Here is a 21,353-nt window from a genome sequence, read left to right on the forward strand (position 1 = left end):
GTCGGCGCTGCAATCTTTTCTCTCTCAACTCATTGCACAGAGAATCTAATTAAAGACACACTTTCTCCAATACCTGTTGAATATTATAGTTCCTCTGTTTTATTTTATTTAAGGAAATCTGGTCTTATGCGAAAGAAAATATGGAAGATGTTCGACATATAGCTAAATGTGTATTAAAAATAAAAAACATTCTTATGATTTTATATTCTGTAATATACCACGTTACTCATATAAGAAAATGTTATTATAGATAATAAGAATATTAAAATAAAAATATCTTCAAATATATAAAAGATATCAATAATTTTGGAACAAGTAACTAATTACGTCTTGTTTTTGTTTGGTTCGTCGAAGGATTCCTTTCAGAAAAAACATATTTGGAAAACATATGCAAGTGTTTGTATATTTGTTTTGTGGTTTGATTTTAGTTGAGAATAACAGTATTTTATGATCTTTTCCACAATCAAATCGGTTGGGTTTTAATAAAACTATTATACCATGACATCTAACAAAACATATTTAATAAGTTATGTTTTGAATGTATTTCTTGAGAAACGTCTAGAACCAATAATAATTGTTACTCCCAAACGCAAACGCAAGTATACGTGATCGTACAAGTAATATAGGATTGTAAGACCAGATATCGTACTCACAGGAACTTGTGATTAACTATTTACTAAATTAAACTAAAATAATTAATCTATTCAAGCAATTTTTTAAAGTATGAATATTTAATTAAAACTAATCTAGAGTAGCAAACTATGAAATTAAAGGAAACAAGTTGGAGAATATTATAGACGAATTCAATGAGAGACAATATTCTAGAGGCTAGAGTTACGGGTTAGCTAACAATCTCGTTGAGTTTTCTACCTAAATTATCTAATTAATTTATCTAGTTTATTGATCGACAGGGTTAATATTACTCGTAATCTTCTCTCAAAGTACTACTCGCCTATTCAAGCTAACCTAACGCCTATATTCCTATGGAATTAGGATTAACAAGAACGCATTAATAATTCCCGTATAATAACCAAACAAGGCGACTAGGTATATTTCTATCCTAACCGCAAATCTGTTCATGATGCCCAGGTTCAAGATCTTGCTCTACTCAATCTTATATGCAATCTAAAATTTACTCTCTCGAGTTCAATCCTAGATTCGTAGATAGTATTCAATTGGTGATCAAACAATCAAATAATTAAGCGCAAGATTGAATAAATAAACCAATATGATAAAATAATAAGAACAATTCAAGTTTCAAACTACAACGTTCATGTAGCACCCAAAACTCTAGAACTAATAAATTATGAGATTAAAGGAAGAAAATATGAAGAAAAAGGGAGAATCTGTGCTCCCGAGTATTTCGTGCGTGTATTTTCCTCTCAAAGTGGCGTCTCCCCTCCAAAATAGGTTTAGACTTGCTTTTATACAAGTTTTGCAGGTCTTGGACCGAAATAACCTTGTCCCGGGCGAAGTAGGAGATATTTTCCGTCACCAGCGCCCAGGGTAGCGTGGGGCGCTATCCTTGGCGCTGGGATTTTTGAGGTTCTAGAAATTGGGCCTCAAGTAGCGCCCCCACGCTACCTGTGGCGCTACAAATGGCATTTTTCCAAATTTTCTCTCTTTTGGCTCTAATCTCGTACCTTTCGCCCCATATTGTATTCAGATGATTCCTACATATTAAAATACCACGAATTAACACAATTTATAGAATTACACACTTGGGTCAATTCACCTACTCGCTTTTGCATGGTCCTTTGTGTGGGCACCCCACACTAAGTTCCATCCACCTACTCGCTTTTGCATACTTCCTGTTAACCTTGACTCCATGCTCCTACTCCTACAAAACACAAAACACAACACTACAAAGATAACACAATAATTAAAAAACTTAAATAAAAATAAAAAGAAAAAATAAAATCGAGTTGCCTCCCAACAAGTGCTTGATTTGACGTCGCGGCATGACGGCATCACTTTCACCACTTTTCCCTCCACCTTGAGGATATGAATTGCGTCTCCAATTTTGCATCAATTTTTCTGTCAAGTTCTTGGGGCAATGGTGCGAATACAACGAAATCAAGTAAACAATGTCGCATCTTGCATTTCTTGGCTTTTAAGTAAGGGATCTCATTTTGTCTTTTTGGTGTGGCAAATTTTAGAATGTAATGATCTTGTTCTTCATCTCTACATCTCTCCAAAGGCTCGATCTCCATATCTTCATCTAAATATAATGTAAAAAAAATATTTAGAATGAGGATCAACACGCCCCAACTCCAAAACTGCATTATTTTTAACATCCTCAATACTATATACTCCTTCAACCTCGACATTATCAACAAGAACATGGTCTAATAATTGGTATTCTCGTTTAACTCCTCAATTTGGCCTACAAGATCTTTTTCATCTCCGCACAACTCATCACTAAATTGTTGGGCATTACATGCATCAACCTTTGCACACAAATCTGCATCCAAGTCGCGAATAGAGCTGCCAAATTGGTCAATTTCTTGTCTAAGATCAGTTCTTCCTTCTATCAGTTGTTCTGCCATATTTGAAAGTTGAGCTTGTTCCTCTAGCCAAGATTGGCTCACTATATCTGCTTCTTCAAAATTATCTTATTGTGGAAACTCGCTCTCTTTATCCACGCCTCGACCTTCATTCCCATGATTGCTGCACTAATTCTTTGTATAGCCTTTTAATTTTTATCTTATTGCTCGGCTACTTACCTCACCATGTCCATAATACGGGCAATACACTCCACATCCTCCACTTCATTGCTCCTATCATACTCATAAATATTATTAGAAATATCATAATACGGGCTCAGAAAAGGGTAAAAATGAGGACAACCATCCCAATGACCACCTTGACAACCACACACATTACAAAAATTCCACTCACAAGATTGAGATTCACAATTTTACCACAAGTGTAGTCCTTCACAATATGGACATGGATCATCAAAATAAGATTAACCAATATTCGACCAATTCTCATTCCAAGATGCCATGTAAAAAAATAAAAAAATAATTCTAACTACACTAAACTAAAATTAAAAACTTGAATAAATAAAAAGTAAAAGTCTAATCTAGCAAAACAGTCAATTTCAAAGTCCCATGCAATGGCACAATAAACTAGTTGCTCCCAAACGCACACGCAAGTATACGTAGTCGTACAAGTAATATAGGATTGTAAGTCTAGATATCGTACCCACAAGGACTTGTGATTAACTATTTACTAAATTAAACTAAGATAATTAATCTATTCAAGCAATTTTTTAAAGTATGGATATTTAATTAAAACTAATCTAGAGTAGTAAAGTATGAAATTAAAGGAAACAAGTTGGCGAATATTAGACACGAATTCAATGAGAGATAATATTCTAGAGCTATGGGTTAGCTAAAGAATCCGTTAAGTTTTCTACCTAAATTGTCTAATTAATTTATCTAGTTTATTGATTGACGGGATTAATATTACTCGTAGCCTTCTCCCGAAGTACTACTCGTCTATTCAAGCTAACATAACGCCTATATTCCTATGGAATTAGGATTAACAAGAACGAATTAATAATTTCCGTATAATAACCAAGCAAGGAGATTAGGTATATTCCTATCCTAACCGCAAATCCATTCACGATGCTCAGGTTCAAGATCTTGCTCTACTCAATCTTATATGCAATCTAAAATTCCCTCTCCCGAGTTCAATCCTAGATTCGTAGATAGTATTCAATTGGTGATTAAGCAATCAAATAATTAAGCGCAAGATTGAATAAATAAACCAATATGATAAAATAATAAGAACAATTCAAGTTTCAAACTACAACGTTCATGTGACACCCAAAAATTTAGAAAAAACTATGAGATTAAAGGAAGAGAAAATGAAGAAAAACTAAGAATCCTTGCTCCTAAGTGTTATGTGCGTGTATTTTCCTCTCAAAGTGGCGTCTTCCCCTCCAAAATAGGTTTAGAATTGCTTTTATACAAGTTTGGTAGGTCTAGGGCTGAAATAACCTTGTCCCTGGTGAAGTAGGAGAGATTTCCCGATACCAGCGCTCGGGGTAGTATGGGGCGCTATCCCTGGCGCTGGAATTTTTGAGGTTCTGGAAACTGATGTGGCGCTACAAATGATCATTTTGTAATTTTTCTCCTTTTTAGCTCTAATCTCGTACCTTTCATCCCATATTGCATCCGGATGATTCCTATAGATTAAAATATCACGAATTAACACAATTTATAACATTACACATTCGAAATTTACGAAACATGAGTAAAATACGAGGCAATATGCATATAAATATACATACTTTAAGCCTAATATCAAGAACAAATAAAAGTTTTGAGAAATGTCCTCAGAAAACTGAAAAATTGTGTTAGTTCTTAAAAATAAACTTACTGTTTAAGTAAGCAATAAAGCAAACTATTTTTGAAACTTCAAGTTTTCAAATTGGCTCACATCTAAACGCAAAGTTATAGACTTAAAACCTTGCGTTTGAGTATATGTCAGCACTAACCAGAAGAATTTAAATGCTTATAAAGAAAAAAAAAATCATACTGAAAAGGTAATATAATTGTTCTTTCTTTCATTTTTTTTACGCTTAATGGAGAAGTAGGTGCGACATCACCAAACAATTGAGATTCAAGCTCGTAACATTCAAATTGTATTAAGAATTACGGACTCAGATTTGGCAATTATAATTACCACTTAGTTTTTCTTCCATAGTAAGCTTTGATTAAGATTGAGAAAAGCTATGAGATTTTATAATCATAAAAAAAGAGTAGTAATAGGCATATTTTCATTGTAGTCTCAACCACAAACAACTCAATATTTGGTGATTGAATAGCGTTATATTTCATGTGATTATAGCTCAATTGGTGATGTGTTCGACCGCTCGCGAATACAATTTTTTTAGTTTATTCACTACTATAAGGATATGCGTACTATAAGGATCATCAAAATTCCAAGAGAAGTTATACACAGAGAAAATATACATATGCTAATAGGGAAATCAAATTATCTTCTTAAGAATACTATTTTTAGAGGTACTCTTTCCTGTTAGGGTAATTAACTAATACAACAACAACAACAATAACGACCCAGTGAAATTTCACTAGTGGGGTCTGGAGAGGGTAGTGTGTACGCAGACTTTACCCCTACCCCGAGGACTAGAGAGACTGTTTCCGAAAGACCCTCGGTTATCAACGCTTGCCTATTGAAATATTGGGAACCACTTAGCCCTACATTTCACCTACCTACCTATCTTTTTATCAAATTCTAGCTACATGACTTTCACGTAAAAATCCTACACGTTTTGCAATAGAGTTATTAAGTGTGAATTTATTTAGTTGTAGGTGAAAATAAATAAAAGAAAATTGAAGAAGCTAATATTGGTTAGATTTGAAAAAGAAAATCCTAGAAAAGGCGAGGAATAACTTAAGTTTTTACTTCATTGAAACAATATTTGAGAGGAAAAAAAAAAAGGATTGGTCATTAAGATCGAAGAGATTACTATATGGTTTAGTAGCACAATACTTGCAGAGGTCACAATTTGGAATCAATTATTTTTTGGTTTTCCACCCGGTGTCCGATACCTGCATTGGAGCCCGACTATATCCGCATTCGCGCCGCATAGGGTCCATTCAAAAGGAAGCGCTCCCTACCAAAGATTTTTGTATATCCAAAGTTCGAATCCGAGATAAAATTATTAGACGTGATACTAAAAGGTTAAAATGGTATAAGAAATGTGTACTCTTATAAATGCACAATATACACTTTGATAAAAAAGTACATCTAAATTATATACACAGATGATATAAAAAAAATTGCCTATAATTTAACATGCTATAGTAAATTACTTATCATCCTTATCAAGTTAATCAGTTAGTAATACTTATCATAAATATTGTTTGCACAGCTACGAAGTTGAACTAAAAAGAGTAGGAGGAAAAGCCAGAATAAAAGTATAGACATAGTATGTGCTATTTATAGTGGGGACAGGATGACAGGGTCCCACATTTTACACCTCCTACCCCACTGTCCTTTTCCGTCTGCACTTTTTATCAGCTTTTTGATATTTTTATTGTTATCAGAAACTCAACTATTCAACAGCATACAATCCTGAAAGACTTCCCAAAAGAACCAATCCTTACCCTTAAGTCTTAACACACAGAGAGTCAGATATTCCGGGAAAAGGTAGATCTTTCTTGTTCAGAGGTTTTTCTTGTACTGTCTAAAAGCTGCAACAATAAAGGGTTGCTTCTCGTGTACAAACTTAAATCTTTTTTGGTCAGCTTCACAGTTATATCAGGTAAAAGGGTTGCTTGTTCTTCATCTTGGATTGTGTTGTTTGATCTGTTTGTTGGTCGCTTAGAAGTTGAATATTTTTTCATAATTTCAAGATTCATTTAGAATTTTGCTGTATAGCAGTTGCAAGTCATACAGTAGTTTGGATATGAGTGCTCTTTAAGTAGTTTTCTGGTTCTTCTACAGCTTGACTTATGTTCCTTTGTTTGATGGTATTCCTAAATGATTGGAATTTTTTCCTTGTTGGTTCAATTTCTCCTCCCTTTTCTTACTGAATTTTCTGCTTTTTTTTTTTGGTTGAAAATTTTGAAAGAATTTGTGGTTGTCTTAGCTAATGGTGCGTTTACCCCTAGCTCATATAATATAAGTGGTCCAAGCTCACATCTAGATAAAGGAGGACGGTTGCGGTAGTTAAGGCCAGGCAAAAGGTAATTAACATTTAGCTATGATGAGTCCTTTGGATACTCAACCTGAATAGAGAAAGTAGGAAAAAGATTCATAAAGTTGACCTCAAGTAGTTTGGAATTGAGAGAGATTGAGTGATAGATTTGTGATTTGTCTGGAAAGGAAAAAGATGTTGCTTCTTGATGTAGATAATGATGCTTAGAAATAAATCACCTACATCTATGTGAAAATTCCCCACTTTTGGTTTGGATTCTTGGTTCTAATTTGGCTTTAGCACCTTTCACCTTTTATGATTGAAGTAGCATCATTCATACCTTGCGTTCTCTGATTTCTTTAACAGCCAGTTGTTCTATTTCATGAATTTTGTTTTACCGATATCTCAGTTTCAATACTTGATGTTTCTTGAGAAGGTGAATTTTCAAACATCTCAGATATGAAAGTTAGGCTTGTTTTCTATCTTAAATCATCTCTTATTCGTTTGGCTTTAAAAAATGCAGATTCTATTCCCTTATACGGCAGAAGGACCAGATCACTTGAGCAATCTGTATGTGCTCAACTAGGAAGCAACTTGTATTGCTTAAAGTTTTGTTGGAGGCATAAAGATTTATAGACTGGTTTTTATCTAAGATTATTGAGGAAGAGTGATGGGTCATATATGTGAATTCTGTGGGGAGCAGCGGTCAATTGTATATTGCCGGTCTGATGCAGCTTGCTTATGTTTGTCGTGTGATCGCAATGTGCATTCTGCCAATGCCCTTTCACAGCGACATTCTAGGACACTCTTATGCGAAAGATGTAATTCACAACCAGCTGTTGTTAGACGTGTCGAGGAGAAGATATCTCTTTGCAAGAACTGTGATTCGATTGGTCATGCTGCGGGTTCCATGCATAAGAGGCAAGCACTTAGTTGTTATACGGGATGTCCTTCCGCTGCAGAACTTTCTACTATCTGGTCATTTCTCTTAGATGGTGATTCGACTTGTCAGAAAGGAATGGGCGCAATGAGTATCACCGACAACCAACCTCGGGATAACGAAGATCCTCAAGGAAAGTACAACTCTCAAGATATGTCTGCTGCAGTTGAAATGAGTGAGTTGCATACTTCATCAGAGAAATCAACCACTCTCATTGAATCCTCTTTGCCTGCTCTTGACAACAAGCAAAACAAGGCGGAGCTATATGCTGGGTCCAAGAATTACTCTTCATCAAAGGTAATCTAGGTTTTCAAATATATCTCATGGTTAGAAGTGAAGAAATCTTGCTGATATGTTGCGAAAATGATAAGTCAATTTTAGCATCCTGGGACAGAGCTACATGGTCAGAATGGGATTCAATTGAATCCCGACGAAAATTAAACCGTATAAATAGGGTATAAATAACTTCTTGTGTATATATTTAAATTGTTGAATTCTATTTAACATAAGGGAATCTTCTAGTGTAGTCTCAAAGGCATCTGAAAAATTGCTTTAGGTTGTAAGTAGTATCTTTTTTTGCTGGAATTCCCTTGTTAGAATTCCCGAATCTGCCATTTTTAGTATCCCGGACTTGTATTAGATAGCAATGACAACTGATAAGTTAGTCAACCACGTGCTTGGCTCATGAAGCTGAGGTTTCTTGCACCTTGTTGTTCCTCAGGAATGTTGCAACAAGTTTGAGTTTGATTTGCCAATGCCGAGTTCTTTCTTTAACACTACCTGAGACTAGTGAACTTCTAAGAGGTCGAATCCGTAGAGGAAGATGAGCTCTAATTCATGATGTTTTCTTCTTCCTTTGGCAAGTTTCATGTTCTCCATCAAGCATTTGGTTGCACTGCATCATTTTAGTATGTTAAAGTTGACAATGGTTATCCACAATATTTGTTGACCTTAGTGCTTCCAAATCGTTTGACCCAACACTTCTAGGAAGTTGCTTATGCTGTTATTGTTGTTGAAACACAGGGTTGCTATTCTGGAATGAAAGGCTCAACGATATATGAGGATGATCCTTTCGCTCAAGATTTCAATATGGATGAAGTGGACCTGAGCTTTGAAAATTATGAAGAGCTATTCAGTGGCTCTCTCGATAATCCAAATCAGTTTTTTGAGAATGAAGACATCAATGGCTTATTTGGGACGAAAGATATGTCAGTTTCTGGTTCCAGCTGCCAGGATGCCGATGCTATCGAGGTGGTTCGTACTATTAACTTGCATTGTGTATACATTGTCTATCCTGCATAAACTTCAATATTGATATATACTTTTAACAATTTTAGGATTTGATGCACAAGGTTTGCTATCATTACTAGGTGGATCAAGAACTATAAATTATGTCTACTATATTTACCCAAAAAAAAATGTGTCTACTATAGTTTGAGTTATAGAGTAGTGAGTGTATCATTTTACCTACAGTTCTTTTCTGATATTTGTGTGATGCATGCCCCCCTTCGTCCCCTTTGGTCCTAATTTATGAATTGTCATCACTTTTTTTCAAGTTGCTTCATTTAGGTGTTCCCTTCCTTGATGTCTCAAACATTCTTATATGCTCATAAATGGGGCAACAGTCAGGACATCAGAACTTTTGCTCTAGATGATCGACTCCGTATATGGAGCACTTCAGAATGTTTTTTTAGCTTCTCTGATATGTTGATTAAGGTCTTGTTACCTTCTATTGGAGGATATATTTGATTCTTATGGATAGTGATTTCCAGCTGATACTTCACATAAGGTTTCTAATATAGATAGAACTTTTAAGAGTCAGTTTTGATTTCTAACAATTTGAAGGGAGAAAGGCAGAAGACAACCGTAACACATCTAAGTGAAACAGAAAATGTGCTTGTGCTAGCTGAGTCACTAAATCTTAGCTGGCAAAAGTATGAGCTATAAGCAAGAAAACAGAGATCAGATATGGATAGATTCTCTTTGATTATTTTGGCTATTTGAACAGTCTCTGATTAGATGGTAATTTCCACTTAAACAAATCAATCCCCTTTTGACCCACTCTTCTGACGAAGGATATATGGCAAGAAGGATTCTTTCAAGGTTGCAACCTTTATTGGAGTGTTCTTATCTATATGAAGAGGACTTCTATCTCGGAAATTTTATTCTTTTTTGATATTAGAGAGCAGCAAGAAATAGCAAGAATGCTACAAGAGAAAATAATGCTTTGCATTATGGAAGCTTTCTACAACAACAATAACAATGACTCAATCTCAAACAAGTTGGATCGGCTATGAGAATGACCATGTTTCTCCATTTAAATTCATTGCAGGCCAAACATTAAAATAAAAATAGAAAAGGAAATTCATGATTTATTTGTGACCTGGGACTGATACAGAATAAAATAATGATCCATTCTAGAAACTAGATTATTTTGCATTGTGAAGGATTTTCTTTTCCTCATAAATCCTTTTTTGATTGATAAATCCAGTTGCTGATTTCAGGCATTTAGTGTAATATTCTGGACAGGTCACTTTCACATAGTACTAGTTTGTTAAACCTTTGCATTTAACTTGGATCACTACTTGGGAAATTTTTTAGTCTTCTGCAGTTTGTTCTTTTAGGTCTTGGATCATGTCTCTGCTTTTCTTGCTAAAACTTTGACCAAAATGTCAAATTTTGTGTGCGGATGCATTTTGTGAATTTATACTGTTTATAGGTTAGTGTCTTGGCTATTAACAAAGGAAATGCAATGTGTTTATTGTTAGAATTACCATTAGACCTCTGGATCCGCTCTCCTAGTTGAAAATTTGTCATGGACAAGAGCTGATAGAACATTCAATTTGGATAGTTGATTTGAGAGTATTATACACCCTGTATTGAATTTAGCTCTCCCTAATTCATATTCTTTTCTAGGGATGAAAGTGATTCTTAAGATATTTTCTCCGAAATTCTTTTTCTTTTACAAGTTCCCAAGTATCAGGAGTTGATACCGATGAAAACTTTGGGCCAAGGCAAGATTGTTTTAGTTCTGCCCGTATCATTTATCTCTTCCTGTTTTGTGAGTGTATTATGTTTTTACATTCCATTTCATGTGATCTGATGTGTCAACCTCTTCGTCTGTGATTATTCTTGATATTTTTCATGATCTCAACGAATAATTTACCAGGGGTCGTCGATTCGAAGGGTAATGACAATGCAACCAGCATGTAGCAATGCCGAGTCCGCAGACTCCCTGGTGAGCTGCAAAACAGAACCTTCCATTTGCTTTGCGAGGCAAGCATCCATCCTCTCATTTTCAAACCTTGGGGGAGAGAGCAATGCCGGGGATTACCAAGAATGTGGAGCCTCCACAATGCTTCTTATGGGAGAACCACCATGGTACCATCCATTTCCTGAAACTTCATTGCCATCAACTAGCAGAAGCAATGCTGTATTGCGCTACAAGGAAAAGAAGAAGATACGCAAGTAAGTTCTTTTGTACTAACCACCGAAACTTCACCAGTGGTTAATATTTTTAGTTCCATGCAGAAAAAATGGTGCTGTTCTGAATAAGAGTGTTTGGATTCCTTAGAATTTATCATGCAAGGTTATTGCATGGATTGTGCAAGCTCTGTTTTCACGGCCGGCACCAATACTTCTCTTAATTTTGGCATCTTATTTGTCATCTAGTTTGCTTTATTCAGAAATCATATTCTCCCACATACACTCATAAGTCAAGAAATTTTGTCCACATTTATTTTCTCTAATTTTTGGCTTTTTGGTTATTTTCTTAGTACAACTCTTTCAACTGTCGTTTCTAATGTGCAGATTTGACAAGCATGTGAGATATGCTTCCCGCAAGGCAAGGGCTGATGTCAGAAGGCGTGTGAAGGGACGGTTTGTCAAGGCTGGTGATGCTTATGATTATGACCCACTTAACGAGACCAGAAGCTTTTGATTGCACTACTTATTACCCAACTCATAAGGAAACTAAAGGATCCATATTAAATTGGGCAAAACCGGTTGAGTTATTGTGCGAAGGGATGAAAGGAGCCTTATTTCCTTGTTTCGGTGACATTGTATGGTTGTCTGGGGAGAGGATTTCAACGTTTCCTATCAAGGAAGCTGGCGTTGGAAAGCAGAATACTCTGCTGCTTCACCAATTTATCAGCCAGAGAAAGATGAACGTGCTAACCTTTTGTTAACTAAGTGCGCTGCAGAGGACCATTTCTAGAGCACACGATCAGCTTCATTCCAGAAAGGGGTCAAGATTGTTGCTGTCTCGACTGTAATTATTTTGTTCATCGACTACACCACGTTTCCTCTAGCTTGCTTATATTCTTACCACTCTAACTAGATGAACTTTACACATTCTGAGTCCCACAATAATTCAACCATCTCCTTTCATATCTGAAGGACTGAGAGGTCCTTGGCTATTATGTTTTGCTGTCATGTATAATATGTGTAGAAGGGCTAGAATGAATGGCAAGATGACATATGAAACTTGCTTTTGTTAATTTTTTTCCTAAAAAAAAATCACAATTATGGGTGCCAAACTGTTTACCCTAAAAATCGGATAACAATTGAATTTATATGCGGTTTTAAGGATACGTGATATAACTTGATACAAATTAAGGAAACAGATTAAAATTGAAATTGACGATAAAAGAATTAATGCAAACCACACGAATCGAGCAACCTTATGCCAAAATGATTATCAAATCGAACACCCTAGATAACAAGATGATAAAAGCTAGAAAATGATAGTATATTGCTTTATGTTGTGTAATGTGTCTTTACAAAATGATCATACCCCCTTTATATAGCAGGGGAGTCGTACTCTTGATACAATTCTATACAAGGTATGAAATCTCATGATTTGCTATTCAATCGGCCTATCCTTGATACGTGCCGTAATTTTCGCCGTGATCTACAACCGATTGCGGATATTTCGTCCTTCTATTATTCGGCTTGATAAATTTCCCTCGATTTCGTCTGATCTCGATTTTGTTCGATGACATGGTCTCGAGTTTAATGATATAGCTTCGCACATCGGTTTGATATAATTCGTGGTTGAACTTTAACCTACCATTTTTCAGTCTCGATTAGTCGCACAAGAGGCGAACCAGGTTTTGACCGTATATAGACAGTCCCCTCATTTCTCGGAGAGAAGATGACGAGAAACGATATGAACTTCCAAATCCCCTCTCGATGGACCATGACGTAAGCGACAAACGGATATCGAAACATCCCGTCGGCCCAGTTACCAAGGCATTAAACGCCTGTCAGTTGCTGGTTGGCCACTACGGATTCTGAACCGTCATCAGCAAGCTATAAATACCCTAACTTTCATTTATTCAAACTTTACATTCAAAGCTCCTCCTATTCTTATTCTTCAAAAATCCCTTTACTCTCCAACTCTCGCACCTAGATTTCTTGAGTTTTTAGCAAACATACCTTCCTAGTTTCTTTTTCTTCTGTTCTACAATGGCGAAAACTTCTAAGACTGCCCCGCAAAAGGAGACCGCCTCTTTATCACGGCCCGCCGGCGACGGGGCTGCGGCGAAACCATACCCTGCAGGAACTCGACAAAGGCTTGAACAAATCGGGCAGCTCCAGGCGCAGATAGACACGATACAAACTGAGGTCGAGGAGTTTAAGGAAAATATGGACCTCATAACCTCGCAAAAGGAAGCTGTCCAAGCACAACTAGCGTCAGCCGAGGCTCAGCTTCGGGCTGCAAAAGAGAGGACCTCGATGCAGGCCAAGAGGATCGAGGAGCTCCAATCTGAGCTTAACTCGGCTGTTTCTGGCCAAGAGAGCCTGGACACGGAGCTCGAGGCGGCCAAATCAGAGGTGGCCGTGGCTATTAGCAAGGCCGATGCTAAAGTGGCCCAATTCAAGGTTGACGTCAAAGCTATTCGGTCACAGGCCAAGAGCATGGTGGATCATGTAAGATGGGAAGCTCGAAGGGAAGCCCTCGAGGGATTCCATGCTTAGGGCTTTGACATACTGGCGGAAATCGAGAATGCCAAGGTAGAAGAAGCCAGGGCTCGGAAGCTGGCTTTTCCCGAGGAAGACTTTGAGAGCTTAACTGAATCTGAAGGTAGGGAAGACCCCGAAGATGAAGATGTTACCCTCGATGAGGACCAGTCCGCTTAGGCCACTTAGGCCTTTAGATGTTTTTATTTTTTGCATCTTTTTGAGGTCGCTTTGGCCATTGTACATTTCTATATCGGGTCATTCTGGCCTTTGTAAGAAAGATTATATATACAAGGCTTTTCTTTCCCGTTTGGCTTTCAAATTTTTTCCTTTACTTTATTACTTGTATTCATAAGGGCCGAAACGCCTTAACATAAAGTAATTTAGGATGTGTTTGAAAGTTCAAACAAACCTCGCCTTTGCCCTACTTTGTTTTAAGGCATCTTGGGGGTTCGGTGTTACCAGAACCTTTTCCCTAAGTAGGTAGCCAAGATTGTAGTTTACCGAGGGTAGCCTTTAGAACCGGTTATAAAATATTTTCTTTTTCGAAGGCCTAGTTTTTGTTACGGGCTTCGGTCGTCTCCGAGCCGTGTTAATTTGGTCGTAGACTTTTAGTTCGGGAGCAGCCCATTGGACTTATTTTTCCAAACTATCCGGGCTTGCCCAAGATAACAGTCCATGAGTGGGGTGGCCGTGACCTTTAAAAACCGGAGAGTTGCCTAGTAGGTCTTATGCCCCCAAGGCCTAGTGACTTGGGCCTGTTCGAGTTTTTCGAACGGCGGTCCCCGAGTGAGGGAGTGGTCATTTGTATTCCGATTATAGACTGCCCATGGGCTCGTTATTTTCAGGAGATAGGAAGTACGAAATTCTTTAAGGGATGTAAAGAGGAAATTTTTTAAAACATAAGATGATTACAAGGAAAGTACTTCTCTTTATTCTTGTGCAAAACAGTCATAGATGCGTACATGTTTTATGTTAGGGTTCAAGTAATCAATGTGGGCACGGTTTGTTTGACCGTTTGGCCCTTACAATAAATCTTTCCTGTCGAGACCCTTCCTTTACTAAGTAATTTCCTCGCTAAAGTTGATATCCGAAGGTAATGCATATCCGAGGGTAATACCCCATAATATTCGAGGTTGATTATAGAGGGACCTCGAATATTATTGAATTGACCTTCGATACCGATTCTTAGTTAGCACGATCCATTGTTACCTCGTTAAAAACCTTGCCGAAAAACCCATTTGGGATAAAATCGGTCTAAGAAAAAAGAGTGCAATGCATGCTTTCATACCTAAAAACTTTGTGCCGCTTCTTGTTGATCACCTGCAAGTGTTAGTCCGAAATAAAAAGGAAATGAAATGGGGTCGTACCTTAGCAGTAACATCATTTTAGGTGGGATATATTCCAATTACTCGGTAGTTGTTCTCCGTTCATCATTCCAAGCTTATAGGATCCTTTCCGGGTGACCTCGAGAATCTGGTATGGTCCTTCCCAGTTCGGACCCAATTTCTCTTCGTTCGGGTTCCGGGTGTTTAGGGTGACTTTCCTTAGTACTAAGTCCCCGACATTAAAGTATCGAAGGTTGGCCCTTTGATTGTAATAGCTCTCGATCCGTTGTTTTTGGGCAGCCAATCGAACAAGGGCGGCCTCACACCTTTCATCCAATAGTTTCAAGCTCGTATTCATGGCCTCGTGATTTGACTCCTTTGTTGCATATCAGTATCTGATACTTGTTTCCCCAACTTCGACCGGTATTAAGGCTTCGGCGCCATAAACCAATGAAAATGGAGTAGCCCCGGTACTGGATTTCGGAGTCGTGCGGTATGCCCAAAGGACTTCGGGTAGGATCTCCTTCCATTTACTTTTGGCATCGGTTAACCTCTTCTTAAGGTTTTGGATTATGGTGTTGTTGGTCGATTCGGCTTGCCCGTTCCCACTAGGGTGATACGGTGTCGATAAGATTCTTTTGATCTTATGATCTTCGAGAAACTTGGTCACTTTGTTGCCGATAAACTGTTTCCTGTTGTCACACACAATTTCGGATGGCATCCCGAACTGACATATTATGTGGTCCCAAATAAAGTCGATGACTTCCTTCCCCCTAACCTTCTCATATGCATGTGCTTTAACCCATCTAGAAAAATAGTCAGTCATAAATAAGACAAATTGAGCCTTACATGGTGCCCATGGAAGAGGGCCAACGATGTCCACTCCCCACTTCATGAATGGACACGGTGATAAGACCGAATGCAACAGTTCCCCGGGCTGGTGAATCATTGGAGCATATCTTTGGCATTTGTCACATTTTCGAACAAACTCCTTCACATCCTTTTCCATGTCGATCCAGTAATATCCAGCTCTGATTACCTTTTGAACCAATGATTCAGCGCCTGAATGATTTCCGCAAGTGCCCTTGTGAACTTCCCTCAGAACATACTTGGCATCTCCTAGTCCCAGACATATTTCTAGTGGGCCATCAAACATTCTTCTGAACAAGGTTTCGTCTTCGGACAAGGTGAATCGGGCTGCCTTTGTGCGCAGGGCCCTCGATTCTTTTGGATATGAGGGAAGTTTCCCGGTCTTCAAATATTCTAAGTATTTATTTCTCCAATCCCAGGTTAAACTTGTGGAATTTATCTCGGCGTGACCTTCTTTGACTACCGACCTCGTGAGTTGCACAACGGTACCTGAGTTGAGCTCGTCGTCCTTGACCGACGACCCTAAGTTTGCGAGGGCATCAACCTCGCTATTTTGATCTCGAGGCACGTGCTGCAAAGTCCATTATTTAAACCGATGTAATGTCACTTGTAACTTATCTATGTACATTTGCATTCGTTCTTCTCTGACTTCGAACGTTCCGTTAACCTGATTCACCACAAGGAGGGAGTCGCACTTAGCTTCGATCACCTCCGCCCCAAAGCTTTTGGCTAGCTCGAGACCTGTAATCATGGCCTCATATCCGGCCTCGTTATTAGTCAGCTTCACAGTTCTAATGGATTGTCTAACCACATTGCCCGTAGGTGGCTTCAGTACGATGCCAAGTCCGACCCCCTTTGCGTTCGATGCACCATCCGTAAAAAGGGTCCAGATTCCCAAGGACGTTCCCGAGTTTACCAACAACTCTCTTTAGACCTCAGGTATTAGGTCCGGCGTGAAGTCGTCCACGAAATCTGCCAAGATTTGAGACTTAATGGTTGTTCGGGGTCGATATTCAATATCGTACCCACTGATTTCCACGACCCATTTGGCCAATCGTCCTAATAGTTTGGGTTTATGCATTATATTTCGCAATGGGTAAGTTGTCACAACACACATAGGGTGGCATTGAAAGTACGATTTCAGTTTCCTAGAGGTGCTTAACAAAGCGAGCGCCAATTTTTCTAGGTGAAGATATCTTGTTTCGGCCTCACCCAAGGTTCGGCTAACATAATAAATCGGAAATTGCATAACTTGTTCTTCCCGAACTAGGACTCTGTTTACCACTATCTCCGATACTGCCAAATATAAGTACAGTTGTTCGTCTGCCCTCGGCGTGTAAAGCAGTGGCGGGCTCGACAAGTATTGCTTAAGTTCTTCCAAGGCCCGTTGGCATTCCGGAGTCCATATGAAGTTATTCTTCTTCCTCATCAATTAGAAAACTCGATGACTCTTATCGGAGGACCTCGAGATGAATCGCTCCAGGGCGGCTATGCGCCCGGTTAGCCTCTACACGACCTTCACATTGTCCACTACCGTGATATCCTCGATAGCTTTGATCTTATCGGGGTTGATCTCGATTCCTCGGTTGGATACCATGAATCCGAGAAATTTACCTGACCCAACTCCCTACGCGCATTTTTCTGGATTTAATTTCATATTGTACTTCCTCAATATACTGAAGGTTTCCTGCAAATGCTTCAAATGGTCCTCTGCTCGTAGGGACTTAACTAACATGTCATCAATATAAACTTTCATAGATTTCTCTATTTGTTCTTCGAACATCCGGTTTACTAGGCGTTGGTAAGTGGCACCATCATTTTTTAATCCGAATGGCGTTATGTTATAGAAGTATGTGCCATACTTAGTGATGAAGGGGGTCTTTTCCGGATCATCCAGGTTCATTCGTATTTGGTTGTACCCGGAATAGGCATCGAGAAAACTGAGGATCTCGTGGCCGGCCGTGGCATCGATCATGCGATCGATGTTAGGCAAAGGAAAAAGAGTCCTTGGGGCATGCCTTATTTAAATCTTTGTAATCCACACACATTCTTAGTTTGCTCCCTTTATTAGGGACTACTACTATGTTTGCTAGCCATTTGGAGTATTTGACTTCCCGTATGGATCCTATTTTAAGGAGTTTAGTTACCTCGTCTTTGATGAAGGCATGCTTGATCTTGGACTGGGGTCTCCTTTTCTGCTTCACCGGATGGAATTTCGGGTCCAAGCTCAGTTTATGAGTGGTGATATCTGGTGGGATTTCTGTCATGTCGAGATGGGACCAAGCAAAACAATCCATGTTAGCTATAAGAAATTAAATGAGTTTTTTCCTGAGCTCGGGAGTTAACCTTGTGCCCAGGTATACCTTTCGATTGGGCAGATGTTCGATTAGTATGACCTGCTCCAGCTCTTTGACTGTTGATTTGGTAGCGTCGAAATCATCAGGGACGATGAAGGATCGAGGTACCCCATAATCATCGTCTTCATCAGTCCCCTGCTTATCTAGTTGGGTCAAGGCCGACATCTGTGATTGCTATTTGGCTTCCTGTTTTGCTTTCGAATATGACTCCTTTGTCGATAAGAGTGTCGATAATGTAATTACCTCATCGATGGCAAACATTTCCTTCACGGCGGGTTGCTCCCCGTAGATTGTTTTAATCCCTTATGGTGTTGGGAATTTTAGCACTTGGTGAAGGGTCGAGGGCACAACCCTCATGTTGTGGATCCACGGTCTCTCGAACAGGGCATTATATCTCATGTCCCCTTCGATCACATAAAACTTGGTATCCTGGATGGTCTTGGCTACGTTCACTAGTAATGTTATTTCTCCCTTAGTAGTTTCACAAGCCATGTTGAATCCGTTTAGCACTCGAGCCACGGGCACGATTTCGTCCTGTAGGCCGAATTGTTCTACGACCCTTAATCGAATGATGTTGGCCGAACTACCTGGATCAATTAACACACGCTTAACTCGAGTTTTATTCATCAGTACGGATATTACCAGTGCATCATTATGAGGCTGTATGATTCCTTCTGCATCCTCGTTGTTGAAAGATAAGTTTCCTTCTAGTATGTAGTCCTGAGTTCGTTTCTCCCTCGTGATTGACACCTTGGTGCGTTTTAACATCGGACTTTGGGGAACATCGACCCCTCCGATAATCATATGAATGACGTGTTGAGCTTTTTCTTGCTTGTTTTGTTTATTGGAATCCCTGTTTCTGAAATGATTCTTGGCTCGATCACTCAGAAACTCCCGAAGGTGCCCGTAATTGAATAACCTGGCTACTTCTTCTCTCAACTGTCGACAATCTTCCGTTCTGTGGCCATGGGTGTCATGATATTTGCATATTTGGTTGGGATTTGTTTGGGCTGGTTCGGTTTGTAAAGGTCGAGGACATTTGGTATCTTTGATGCATCCGATAGCCGATACGATGCCGGTTGCGTCAACATTAAAGTTATATTCTGTTAATCGTAGTGCCTCTTTAGGCCCGATAGGCCTATCGAAGCCGTTCTTACTCATAAGCCCTCGAGATCTCTAGCCTCGATCACTCCTCCTTTCATTTCGTACAGGATTTTGCCCAGATCCGCTGCTCCTACGATCTCCATTATACGGCTGATACTGAGACTTGTTCAACCTCAGTTCTCGGTCAATGTCCCTCTTGATTCTATCAACGAGCCTGATAGGGTAAACGGACCCGAAAGAAGTTCCAAGCTGGTCGTCTTCAACCCTGATCTTTGATTGATATCGATTGTGCACATTGGCCCAAGTAAAAACTGGGTATTCTATCAAATTCTGCTTCAACTGTTGCGAAGCCACTAAACTTCAAACATTGAGTCCTTGGGAGAAAGCTTGAACAGCCCAATCATCGGCAACCGGTGGCAGATCCATTCGTTCCATTTGAAATCTGAGCATTTCGTTGTCCTTCTGCCTTACCTTGAAAAGGTCAGACTTCCTGGTTTCGACCTTGATGGCCCCACCGTGTGCATTTACAAAAGAATCTTTAAGCATAGCAAATGAATCAATAGAGTTAGGTAGTAAATTGTGGTACCATATCATAACTCCCTTTGACAGGGTTTCCCCAAATTTCTTTAGCAAGACAGACTCGATCTCGTCATCCTCTAGATCTTTCCCTTTGATAGCACATGTGTAAGAGGTGACATGCTCGTTTGGGTCGGTCATTCCATTGTATTTAGGAATCTCGGGCATGCGTAACCTTTTGGGAATCGGTTTGGGAGCCGCACTCGGGGGGAAGGGTTTTTGCACGAACTTTTTGGAATCTAGACCCTTCAATATTGGTGGTTCCCCTAGGATTTGATCAACCATGGAGTTATAAGTTTTCACCTTCTTGTCGTTTTCCTCGATCTTGTTTTCCCCCGACTCAACTCGTTTTGTCAGTTCTTCGAGCATCTTCATGATTACAGGATCAACCCCCGATTACTTCTCGCTCAATTTCCTTGAAACAGATTCCACCCTATAGATAACTTCCTGGGATGGCTCGGGCTCGATCCTGCTCGGTGGGTGATTCTGGTTTTGGAGCTGGGCTATTGCTACTTGTTGAGTCTGCAACATTTCGAAGATCATCCGCAGGCTAATCCCGCTCTCTTCGCCGCAACATGTGCTTTGAGCGGCTGATCGAATGTATCTACGGATGCTGCTCTCGAGATCGATGACCGAATTTGCATTGATGGCTACATGCGAGCTGACGTCAATTGGATCTACAGCCGGAACTCCATCGAGGCCAACTGGAGGTACATCGTTCCCTGGTGCTATGTTATCATTTTTTTCGTGGTGACCGAAATCATTGTCCACGTGTAGGGGTGTTGACTGAGAATTCGATATTTTGGTCCTGGAATCAAAGATACTCCAAAGAACAAGTGTAAAATAGTGTGTGTTATGAAAGTTTGTACCAGGTAATCACTATTATCCTTATCCTCATGGTGGGGGCCAAATTGTTTACCCTAAAAATCGGATAACAATTGAATTTATACGCGGTTTTAAGGATACGTGATATAACTTGATACAAATTAAGGAAACGGATTAAAATTGAAATTGACGATAAAAGAATTAATGCAAACCACATGAATTGAGCAACCTTATGCCAAACTGTTTATCAAATCGAACACCCTTGATCCGAGAGATATCTCAACTGATGTATGAACAGAATAACAAGATGATAAAAGCTAGAAAATAACCGTATATTGCTTTATGTTATGTAATGTGTCTTTACAAATGATCAGACCCCCTTTATATAGTAGGGGAGTCCTATTCTTGATACAATTCTATACAAGGTAAGAAATCTCATGATTTGTTAATCAATCGGCCTATCCTTGATACGTGCTGAGATTTTCACCGTGATCTACAACCGATCGCGGATATTTCGTCCTTCTGTTATTCAGCTTGGTAAATTTTCCTCGATCTTGTCTGATCTCTATTTTGTTCGATGACATGGTCTCGAGTTTAACGATATAGCTTCGCACCTCGGTTTGATATAATTCGAGGTTGAACTTTAACCTACCATTTTTCAGTCTCGATTAGTCGCACAAGAGGCGAACTCGGTTTTGACCGTATACACA

General features: G+C 39.1%; 1 protein-coding gene across 2 annotated transcripts; it reads left to right on the top strand.

The window, feature by feature from the left end:
- The first annotated feature begins 6,081 nt into the window (after positions 1–6,081).
- On the top strand, positions 6,082–12,010 carry LOC107789517 (zinc finger protein CONSTANS-LIKE 9). Of its 2 annotated transcripts, none has more exons than XM_016611348.2 (5): positions 6,082–6,304; positions 7,203–7,916; positions 8,643–8,870; positions 10,789–11,087; positions 11,430–12,010. In XM_016611348.2, the coding sequence occupies exons 2-5, from the start codon at positions 7,350–7,352 to the stop codon at positions 11,557–11,559; spliced, it is 1,224 nt and encodes a 407-aa protein (XP_016466834.1). In that variant the 5' UTR covers positions 6,082–6,304; positions 7,203–7,349; the 3' UTR covers positions 11,560–12,010. The 2 variants fall into 2 exon arrangements, with proteins under 2 accessions (XP_016466834.1, XP_016466833.1); XM_016611347.2 differs by having other exon boundaries at positions 6,165–6,304; positions 8,643–8,873; positions 11,430–11,706.
- The last annotated feature ends 9,343 nt before the right edge of the window (positions 12,011–21,353 follow it).

This window comes from Nicotiana tabacum, chromosome 13 (assembly GCF_000715075.1).
Source record: "Nicotiana tabacum cultivar K326 chromosome 13, ASM71507v2, whole genome shotgun sequence".
Taxonomy (NCBI): domain Eukaryota; kingdom Viridiplantae; phylum Streptophyta; class Magnoliopsida; order Solanales; family Solanaceae; genus Nicotiana; species Nicotiana tabacum.

Bases quoted from the DNA above. Each gene is read 5' to 3' on its own strand.
- LOC107789517 (XM_016611347.2), top strand. From the start codon at position 7,350: ATGGGTCATATATGTGAATTCTGTGGGGAGCAGCGGTCAATTGTATAT. The intron at 8,874-10,788 runs GTTCGTACTATT...ATAATTTACCAG, and splicing joins ATGCCGATGCTATCGAGGTG to GGGTCGTCGATTCGAAGGGT. The intron at 11,088-11,429 runs GTAAGTTCTTTT...TCTAATGTGCAG, and splicing joins GAAAAGAAGAAGATACGCAA to ATTTGACAAGCATGTGAGAT.